The sequence below is a fragment of the Sapajus apella genome, unplaced genomic scaffold, assembly GCF_009761245.1.
Source record: "Sapajus apella isolate SASKATOON/1434 unplaced genomic scaffold, GSC_monkey_1.0 scaffold68, whole genome shotgun sequence".
Classification (NCBI taxonomy): Eukaryota; Metazoa; Chordata; class Mammalia; order Primates; family Cebidae; genus Sapajus; species Sapajus apella.
Window position 1 is genome coordinate 2,042,452 of NW_022437008.1, and position 11,062 is coordinate 2,053,513.

General features: G+C 52.2%; 1 protein-coding gene across 1 annotated transcript; it reads left to right on the forward strand.

Annotated features, from left to right (window-relative positions):
- The first annotated feature begins 2,913 nt into the window (after positions 1 to 2,913).
- SELENOV (selenoprotein V) lies at positions 2,914 to 10,446 on the forward strand. The gene is made up of 6 exons (XM_032248787.1): positions 2,914 to 4,408; positions 6,312 to 6,336; positions 6,443 to 6,496; positions 6,582 to 6,656; positions 6,750 to 6,849; positions 10,326 to 10,446. The coding sequence occupies exons 1-5, from the start codon at positions 3,549 to 3,551 to the stop codon at positions 6,825 to 6,827; spliced, it is 1,092 nt and encodes a 363-aa protein (XP_032104678.1). The 5' UTR covers positions 2,914 to 3,548; the 3' UTR covers positions 6,828 to 6,849; positions 10,326 to 10,446.
- Positions 10,447 to 11,062: the final 616 nt, after the last annotated feature.

Below are 11,062 nucleotides of genomic sequence, written 5' to 3' on the forward strand. Positions count from 1 at the left end.
CCCTGGGCTCAAACAGTCATCTTGCTTTGGCCTCCAAAACTGCGATTACAGGCATGAGCCACCACGCCCAGCCCATTTATGTTTTAGAGACAGGGTCTCGCTCTGTCACCCAGCCTGGAGTGCAGTGGCGTGATCACAACTCACTGCAGCCTTAACCTCCTGGGCTCAAGCAATCTTCCCACCTGGACCTCCTGGGCTCAAGCAATCCTTCTGCCTCAGCCTTCCAAGTAGCTGGGACTACAGGTGTGCACCACCATGCCTGGCTAATTTTATTTTTATTTTTTGATGCGAAAGTCTTGCTTTGTCACCAGGCTGGAGGGCAGTGGTGCATCTTGGGTAGATACCTAGGATTGGAATTATTAGATCATATTTACCATATGTGTGTGTTTACCTTTTATTTTTTTAAGAGAAAGGGTCTTGCTGTCTCACCCAGCATAGAGTAGAGTGGCATGGTCATAGCTCACTGCTTCAGCCTCCCAAGTAGCTAGGACTTCAGAGCTAATTTTTAAATTTTTTGTAGAGTTGGGGATTTGCAACCTCCACCTCCTGGATTGAAGCTATTCCTCTGCCTCAGCCTCCTGAGTAGCTAGAACTACAGGCGCACACCACCATGCCCAGCTAACTTGTTTGTATTTTAGTAGAGACATCCTTGCCATATTGCCCAGGATGGTCTCAAACTCCTGTCCTCATGATCTGCCCACATTGGCCTCCCAGGCCTCCCAAAGTACCAGGATTACAGGTGTGAGCCACCTCACCTGGCCGCCTGTCTAATATTTTTCATTTTTGTAGTGATGGAGTCTCACTATGTTACCCAGGCTGGTCTCTTAACTTCTCAGCTCAAGTAATCCTCCAACCTCAGCCTCCCAAAGTGCTGGGATTACAGGCATGAGCCCCTGTGCCCAGACTTAACATTTACTTTTGCTCATAGGTCCTCAGGTTGGCTGAGTTTCTTCTGCTCTGGGCTGGACTGGGCTTGGCAGATGAGAGAGGGACTGATGAATGTGTGTGTAGCAAGCTCAGGGGTCCACTGGGGGTGGGGGCTATGCTTGGCTCCATGGGCCTCATCCTCTAGCAGGCTGGCCCTGGTTTGTGCTCACGGCTGAGGCAGGAGTCCAGGAGAGAAAGTGGACTCCATGAACAGTTTTACTTCTCCTGCACCCTGTTGACGAAAGCCAATCACAAGGTCAGCCCAGATTCTAGGAGTGGGGAAATAGACTCCACTTCTTGGTGGGGGAAGGTACAGAGTCACATTTCCAAGGGCATGGATGTGAAGAGGGTTGGGGTCATTTTTTTTTTTTTTTTTGAGACAGTTTCACTCTTGTCACCCAGGCTGGAGTGCAATAGTGTCATCTCAACTCTGCAACCTTCACCTCCCAGGTTCAAGCGATTCTCCTACCTCAGCCTCCTAAGTAGCTGGGACTACAGGTGCCCGATGCCACACCTGGCTATTTGTGTGTGTGTGTGTGTGTGTGTGTATTTTTGGTAGAGACGGGTTTCACCATGTTGGCTAGGCTGATCTTGAACTCCTGACCCCAGGTGATCCACCCGTCGTGCTCTCCCAGTGTTGGGATTACTGTACAGGTATGAGTCATCGCTCCTGGCCAGAGGCCTCTTTTTTTATTTTTATTTTTATTTTTTAAATCAGTCTAACACTGGAGCACCTTTCTGCTTTGGAAGTAAAACCATCCAGGCTGTTAGACACAGACACCTCTCTCTTGGCTTCCTTCAAATTACTGAAAACAAGCCCTGCCCCTCCCCCACCCAAACAACCAACCAAAGACTGGCCAGCTCATGCTGTAGTCCCAGAACTTTCTAGGCCAAGGTGGGAGGATTGCTTGAGCCTAGGAGGTCCAGGCTGCAGTGAGCTGTGATTGCACCACTGTGCTCCAGCCTAGGTGACTGAGAGCCTGTCCTCCCAAAAAATAAAAATGAAAAAAAGTGCTTGTCTGATGTGCTGTTGAAAAATAAAAGCAGATCCTTGGGGAATGGCCCTGCCCCTCACTCCAGGGCCGTATCTGCTGTGCTTGCTATCCGGGCTCTAGTTCTGCCGAGGCACCATCAGCTCTTTTAACAAGCCAGGCATTCCCCCTCGTGCCTCCAGCTAACTCCTCCTTTACCTGGGTAACTCCTTTGTCCTGCTATTTTTAATTTTAATTTTTTTTTTTTTTTTTGAGACAGTTTTGCTCTCGTTGCCCAGGCTGGAGTTCAGTGGCTCGATCTTGGCTCACCGCAACCTCCACCTCCCAGGTTCAAGTGATATTCCTGCCTCAGCCTCCTGAGTAGCTGGGATTATAGGCGTGTGCCACTGCACCTGGCTAATTTTGTATTTTTAGTAGAGCTGGGGTTTCTCCATGTTGGTCAGGCTGGTCTTGAACTCCTGACCTAGGTGATCCGCTCACTTCAGCCTCCCAGAGTGCTGGGATTACAGGCGCAAGCCACCTTGCCCAGCTTTTGTCTCTTTTTAAATTCTACAAACATTTATTGAGCACCTACTGTATGCCAGGTCTTATTCTGGGAGCTGGGGATACAGCAGTAAACAAGATAGGCAAGGCTCCATCCTTGAGGAGCTCACAGCTTGACATTCCTTCTCAAAGTGGTTAAGCCCCCAGGATGCTGCAGCCTCATGGGTTGAGTCTGAATCCCAGCTCTGCCACTTAACTAGCTGTGGGCAAATGTTTAGCGCCTAAACTCTCAGCTGGGCACAGTGGCTCACCCATGTAATCCCAGCACTTTGAGAGGCTGAGGCAAGTGGATCACTTGAGGCCAGGAGTTGGAGACCAGCCTGTCCAACATAGTGAAACCCCCGTCTCTATTGAAAATACAAACATTCGGCGGGCGTAGTGGCGGGTGCCTGTAATCTCAGCTACTTGGGAGGATGAGGCAGGAGAATCTCTTGAACCCGGAAGGCTGAGGTTGCAGTGAGCTGAGATGGGGCCACTGCACTCTAGCCTGGGCCACAGAGTGAGACTGTCTCAAAAGTACATTCTCCGTGGCTCACCATCATTCTCCAGATCTCAGTTGTCCCCTTTTCTAGGAAGCCCTCTCTGATTGCCGCAAGGTGACTGCACCTATTCTGGAATCCCACAGCTTTTGGGCTTCCTCATCCCGGCTCTGAACACTCTGGGTTGTAGCTCTTTGGTAATGGGTATGTGTCCCCCCACTGGACAGGGAGCGTGGTGAGGGCAGGGACCAGGGCTTTCCTGATGCCTGCTCTGTCCTCAAATTCACCCAGCAGAGAAGTGTGTACGCAGCAGGCACTCAGTACACATATACTGAAGACCCCAGTGTCACCGACAGCTGCGGGGAACTGGGGCAATCTGGGTGTTTCTCAGTCCAGCGTCGGCGGTTAAGGGGGCAGGAATTACTCGCCGAGGTCTGGAGGTCACCTGCCCTGCGAGGCTTGGAACCCGGGCGCTGGGTGGAACCCGGTGTAACAGAGCCCGCTGTGGTCGTGCTCCGTCTCAGAACCCGGTGCGGAAGACTCTCCGCCCAAGGAGGGAAGGCGGGCGGGACTCCCCCACCGGCGTGCCCGGGTCCCCCTGGGATCCATGAATAACCAGGCGCGGACCCCCGCCCCCTCCTCTGCCCGGACCTCAACGTCGGTCCGAGCTTCTACCCCGACCCGGACACCGACTCCAGTCCGGACTCCGACCGCGGTCCGGGCTCGGACCCCCATCCGGACCCTGATCCCGTCTCTGGCCGGGACTCCCGCTCTGGTCCCGACTCCCACTCCGGCCCGGATCTCCCGTCTGGTCCCGACTCCGGCTCCGGCCTGGACCTCCACCCCAGTCCCGACTCCTACTCCCGCCCGGACCCCAACTCCGATCCCAACTCTGGTTCGGACCCTGACTCCAGTCCGGCTTCCAGCCCCCGCCCGGATACCAGCCCCCACCCCGGCCCCGGCCCCGGTCCCAGCCCCGGCCCCGGCCCCGGTCCCAGCCCCCGCCCCGGCCCCGGCCCTGGCCCTGGCCCTACCCCCAGCTCCGGTCCTGGCCGGGATTCGGGCCACGCTCCCCGTCTTGGACTCCTACCCGGCCTCGGCCCTACCTTGGGATCCGCCCCCGGAACCTGCCCCGGAGCCGCGTGTGTCAGTGTCATCCGAGGAGGATCGTGAGCCGGCGCCGAGCCTGAAGCTCGTCCCGTCGGTCTCCGGCGAGACTGGGCCCGCCCTGGGGCCCCCTCCCGCGCGCACTCCACTGGCCACGAACCCACCCGGGCCCACGCTGGACTTCACGGCAGACTCGTCGGCCACTGGGCTGGCGGATCCCACCATTCCCAGCTCTGTCCCTGCGCCCATCCTGGGGACTATCCCGTCGGCCGCCTCCTTACTGAATTCTACCGAAAGCTTCGTCTCAGCCAGTGAGAGCTTCGCGCTGGACAAGAGGGTCCCTATTCGAGTGACCTACTGGTGAGGACCTCACACCCGCCTCTCCCAACCCCTGGGGATGGGGCCAGCGGTGGGGGCTGGGGCTCCGGGACGTGGAGGTTAGGGTTGGGATAGGGCGAGGGGAGGGATTCAGGTAGAGCCTCAGAGTCCCAGTTCCCAGATTGGGAACTCACTCTTGTCTCTCATTCTCTTTGGGGCCGGAGAGCATCAGGTTAAAATCCCTGCTTTGGATCTGAGCTTCATTCATTCATTCGTTTCTGAGTGCCCTGCGGCTTACCATCCCCAACTGCCAGGCTTGTGCTGGGGATGAGGTGCTCAGGAAAGCGACCTGCTTTGCTCCCCAGTAAAACAAACTCAAAGACAGTGCTCATGATGGGGGCTCTGGCTTCCCTTCCCAGCCTCTCTTCAACCCTGGAACCCTCTCTGGTCCTTTGTCTCTCTTTCTCTCTCACTTTGTCTTCTTCTGTCTCTGCCCGGGCGGTCAGTCTCTCCCATTCTCTGTCTCCCCACCTCACTCTGTCTCTCTGTGTCTGTTTTGTTTTTGTTTCAGATAGGATCTTGCTTTAGTGCCCAGGCTGGAGTGCAAGGACAGGGATCATGATGGGAGCCCCCATCATGAGCACTGTCTTTGGATTTGTCTTACTGGCCAGGCTCGGTGGCTCACGCCTGTAATCCCAGCACTTTGGGAGGCTGAGGTGGGCAGATCACCTGAGGTCGGGAGTTCAAGACCAGCCTGACCAACATGGAGAAACCCTGTCTCTACTAAAAATACAAAATTAGCTGAGTGTGGTGGCACATGCCTGTAATCCCAGGTATTCAGGAGGCTGAGACAGGAAAATCACTTGAACCCGGGAGGCAGAAGTTGCAGTTAGCCGAGATCATGCCATTGCACTCCAGCCTGGGCAAAAAGGGTGAAACTCTGTCTCAAAAAAACAAAAAGAAAAGGGGAAAAAAGTGATCTTGTATGTGAGGAGATGATCAGTACTGTGAACAAAAGGCATTTTGGGGGTTGCAGTTTTAGCTGGGGTGATCAGGAAGGCCTCACTGAGAAGGGGATATATGGGCAAAGCCCCCCAGAAGGAAAGAGAGGAGTCATGTGGATACTGCAGGGAGAGCATTCAGCTGAGGGAACCGCCAGTGCAAAGGCCCTTAGGCAGGGCATACCTGGGGTGTTGACAGATGAACTGGGGCTAGGACTGTAATCCCAGCACTTTGGGAGGCTGAGGTGGGTGGATCACTTGATGCCAAGAGAATTCAAGACCAGTCTGGCACATGGAGAAAACCTGTCTCTACTAAAAATACAAAAAATTAGCTGGGTGTGGTGGTGGGCACCTGTAATCCCAGCTACTTGGGAGGCTGAGGCAGGAGAATTGCTTGAACCTGGGAGTCGGAGGTTGCAGTGAGCCAAGATTGCACCACTGTACTCCAGCCCAGGTGATGGAGTGATACTTCATCTAAAAAAAAAAAAAAAATTAGCCCAGTGTCGTGGCCTGCACCGGTAATCCCAGCTACTGGGGAGGCTGAGGTGGGAGAATTGCTGGAAACCAGGAGGTGGAAGGTTGCCGTGAGCTGAGATCGCACCACAGCACTCCAGCCTGGGTGACAGAGTGAGACTCTGTCTCAGAAAAAAAAAAAGAGAAAAAAAGTTGAACTAGGGGTCTCTGGCTGGCACAGGGTGAATGAGTTGGGGGAGAGAAGGAGGAGAGGGGACAGAGGGGTGAGAAGGCAGATCCTGTGGTGGCTTGGAGGCCACAGGAAAGACTGGTTTTTCCCCTGTGTGAGATGGCACTACTTCAGGGTTATGAACAGGGGAGGAACATGGTCTAACTCAGGTGTTCATAGGGTGCCCTGAGCTGGGGACGACACTGACGCGGTATCTTCCCTGGTCTCTCTCTGCCTTTCTCCTCCTGCTCTTGGCCTCCAGTGGCCTCTGAAGCTATAGCCTTCGGGTGAGTAGTTTTGGCTTTGGAGGTATGGGAGCCTGAGGCATGAAGACTGGGAGAAGTCCCTGATTCTCCTCCCCTGCGACCCCATGACCCCGTCTTTGCCCCTCAGTACATTCTACTGAAAAAGAGCCTGGAGCAGCGATTTCCAGATCGCCTACTCTTTGTAAGTGTGTGGGGGTCCTGGGGAAGACAGGGGTGATCAGCGATCCGAGTCTTGGCCTCCCCCTACCCCCACCATTTCCTCCCAGGAGGAGGACAGAGCTGCCCAGGCTACAGGGGATTTTGAAGTGTTTGTAGATGGGAGACTGGTCCATTCCAAGAAGGTGATTCTGGGTAAGGGGCCAGGACAGGGAGGCGGGGTGGTGCTGAGGTCCTGGGGGTGAAAGACCTGTGTGCTTTCTCCTCTTTTTGCCCAGAGGGGTGATGGCTTTGTGGATGAGGCCAAGCTGCAGAAAATTGTGAGCATTATTGATGAGGAGATCAAGAAGAGGTAGCCAGCAAGGGGTGGAGCTGGAGGTGAGCTGTGGAGTTCTCAAGGCTGCAGTGAGACGGGTGGGGGCCGGGTGGGAGGATGGGGCAGGGCAGTGTCTGTCCTGTTCCTAGCTCAGCCAGTCCTCACTGTTAGAATCATGACAAGTCACCTGCACACTTTTCTGAGCCTCAGTTTTCTCATCTGTAAGATGGGCTTATTGTGATGATTCTGAGACAACTTATACCAGGTAATAAATAGTACATGGCTCAGAGCAGGGCTCAGGATATTCCAATGGCACGTTTACTTTTTTTTTTTTTTTTAAGAGTCATGGTCTCACTCTGTTGCCCAGGCTGGAGTACGATGGCTCCATCATAGCTCACTGCAGCCTCGACCTCCTGGGCTCAAGAGATTCTCCTGCCTTAGCCTCTTGAGTAGCTGGGACTATAGGTACATGCCAACATGCCTGGTTAAGTTTTAATTTTTTTTTTTTTTTTTTTTTTTTTAGAAACAGGGTCTTGCTATGTTGCCCAGGCTGGAGTGCAATGGCTCAATCATAGCTCACTGCAACCTTGAACTCCTGGGTTCAAGTGATCCTTCCCTCTCTGCCCCCCAAAATGTTGGGATTGCAGGTATAAGCCAGTTCCAGCCCATTTTTTGTTGCAAAGAGCTTCTTTTTTTCTTTTTTGAGACTGAGTCTCACTCTATCACCCAGGCTGGAGTGTAGTGATGTGATTTTGGTTTACTGCAACCTCCGCCTCCCAGGTTCAAGCGATTCTCCTGCCTCAGTGTCCCGAGTAGCTGGGATTGCAGGCGCCCACCATCATACCCAGCTAATTTTTGTATTTTTAGTAGAGGCAGAGTTTGACTGGGTTGGCCAGGCTGGCCTTGAACTGCTGACCTCAAGTTACCCGCCCACCCGGCCAAAGTGCTGGGATTACAGGCGTGAGCACCTAGCTCTGCTCTTTATCTTTTTAGCCTTTTAGTTGTAAAGCTGCGCTGTCCAGTAATAGCAGGTACCTTGTAAATTTGAAGTTTAATTGATTAAAATTAAGTACATTAAAAATCCAATTCCCGCCTGGGCACAGTGGCTCACGCCTGGATCCCAGCACTTTGGGAGGCTGAGGTGGGAAGATCATGAGGTCAGGAACTTGAGGCCAGCCTGACCAACATGGTAAAACCCCGTCTTTACTGAAAATACAAAAATTAGCTGGGCGTGGTGGCACGTGCCTGTAATCCCAGCTACTCAGGAGGCTGAGGCAAGAGAATCGCTTGAACCCGGGAGGTGGAGGTTGCACTGAGCCGAGATTGCCCCACTGCACTCCAGCCTGGATGACAGAGCTAGACTCTGTCTCAAAAAGAAAAAACAATGCAATTTCTTACTTGCTCTAGCTGCACTTTTGAGTGCTCAGTGGCTACCACATTGGATTGGTTTATACTGTATTTAGTGGCAGATGCCAAACACAGGGCACAAGAGGACAAAAAGTTCTGTTGGTGACATTGTGCTTAGGTATTAAAGTACATGCACAATTTATTTACACCTGGTACTGGACTTTTTCTTTTTTTTTCTTTGAGACAGAGTCTGTCACCCAGGCTGGAGTGCAGTGGTACAATCTCAGCTCACTGCAACCTCTGCCTCCCAGATTCAGCCGATGCTCCTAACTCAGCCTCCCAAGTAGCTGGGATTACAGGCACACGCCATCACGCCCGGCTAATTTTTGTATTTTTAGTAGAGATGGGGTTTCAACATCTTGGCCAGGCTGGTCTTAACTCCTGACCTCTTGATCCACCTGCCTTGGCCTCCCAAAGTGCTGGGATTACAGGCTTGAGCCACTGCGCCCGGCCAGCAAGTTTGTTTTCTAGCAGCCAAGCTGGAGTGAAGGGAAGAGGGAGACAGGGGTGAGGTCTGTTTCTCACACTTGCCAATATGCGGAATATGGTAGTGGTTATGCATATAGTTTCCAGGGCCACAGAGACTGAGGTTCAAATCCTGGATGCACCAGCCACACAGCCTAAGCAGGGTGAAGTTGATGTGAGGTAAGAGCTTTCCAAAGACCTTTTTCAGTAAGTAACAGCTGTTGTTACTAGAATCAGTACGGTTCTGATTGTAAAAGAAAATCCTGCTCAAACTGGCTTTAGACATAAAAATATGGACACATGGGAAAGTCTAGGGCATAATCTGGTTGGTTTCAGGCATGGCTGGATCCAGGCACCAAAAGGGTGGCTTTGGGAATCTCACTCTTCCTTTGGTTTCTGCTTTTTTCCTGGGCTGGCTTTATTCTCAGTCCTGGTAGCATAAATCCTGCAGAAGGTTCTCATTGGCCTAGGTTAGGTCACATGTCCATCCCTGAGCCAGTCACTGGGGCCCAAAGATTGTGGTGCTCTCATTGGCCAGTCTTGAGTCATGTGCCCATTCTTGTGGCTTACTCAACACATATTTGCTGAGTACCTACAATGTGCTGATACTGTTCTAGGCCTTGAGGCTACAGCAGTGAACAAAACAAATACAAACCCCCGCCCCAGTGAAACGGATGTTCTATTCTGTGAGACAGACAATGAACAGGACAGTTAGGTGAATAGAAGGCATTTGGCCTGGTGTGGTGGCTCACACTTGTAATCCCAGCACTTTAGAGTTCGAGACCAGCTAAAAATACAAAAATTAGCTGGGCATGGTGGTGGGCGCCTGTAATCCCAGCTACTCCGGAGGCTGAAGCAGGAGAATCGCTTGAACCCGGGAGGCGGAGGTTGTGGTGAGCCAAGATCATGCCACTGCACTCCAGCCTGGGTGACAGAGCAAGACTCCATCTCAAAAAAAAAAAAAGAAGGCATTTTAGGAGGTGATACCTGCTAAGGAGAAAAATCGATAGGTGTGGGGAGTCCTGAGAGTTTTTTTTGCAACTCTAAACTGAGTGTACAGAGAAGACCTCATTGACAAGGTGATATTTGAATACTTGAAATAAGTGAGGGATTGAACCATATGGATATTCTGGGGAAAAGTATTCCCGATGGTGGGAATAGCAAGTGCAAAGACCCTGGGGTAGGACTATGTTCAGTGAGTTTGAAAAATAGCAAGGAGGCAGGGCACCGTGGCTCACACCTGCAATCCTAGCACTTTGGGTGGCTGAAATGGCAGATCGCTTGAGTCCAGGAGTTTGAGACCAGCCAGGCCAACATATCCAGACTCTGTGTCTACGAAATAATAATAATAAAAAAATTAGTGAGGCACAGTGGCTCATGCCTGTAATCCCAGCACTTTGAAAGCTTGAGTTAGGTGGATCGCTTGAGCCCAGAAGTTAGAGACTGCCATGAGCTCTGACTGGGCCACTGCACTCCAGCTTGGGTGACAGAGCAAGACTCTGTCTCTAAAAGAAAAAAAAATAATGAGGAAGCTAGAGTGGCATTGTAGTCCATAGGAAACAGTAGAACAGTGCCTGAGGCATGGTAAACCCTATATAAACACTGCTATTTTTATGGAGCTGTTATTGTTATTTTACATGTTTTTCTCTCTTCTCTCCCATCTCAGGAACCTCAGCAGGATGATGATAAGGACTGAAATGTTGCTAAGTCAGGTCCTTTTCTGATGGTGGCTGGGGCTGGGGTGAGCCCAGGGAAGGGGAAGAGGAGAATACATACAGAGTCTGCCACCCTGTGTCCGGTCTGTGTCTGCCGTCGCCACACTCACCTCTGAGGTCTGTGGAAGTCACCTGCTGCACTGCTCCCAGCATCTCCCATATTCTGGCCCCAGGGGCGGGAGGGATGGGGAGCTTGCAATATGAGGCTAGTCCTGTGGCTCCAGCCCTCCGTCTGCCTCAGCTCCTCTTGCTGCTAGGCTAGTTTGTTTCTTTTGTGGCTTTGTCATTTCCCATGCCCTGGTTCCAGATACATTTTGAAAACTTTCATCTTATTGGCATTTTCTGGGGTTGTGAGGGAAACAGGGATGGTGGTTAGTCTGAAACCCTTGACACTCCAAACTCATTTGTGCTCCAGTACCCACTTTCTAAACCTGTAAGATCTATGTTCCAGCCTGGGCAACCTAGTGAGACCCCAACTCTACAACAAATAAAAAATTAGCCAGGTGTGGTGGTGTGTGCCTGTGGTCCCAGCTACTTGGGAGGCTGAGGCAGGAGGATGGCTTGAGCCTGGGAGGCTGCAGTGAGCCATGATCATGCCATTGCTCTGTGGCCTGGGCAACAGAATGAGACCCTGTTTCAGAAAAAAGAAAAAATTTAACCCATAGGTTTTAGAATCCCAGTGTGGGCG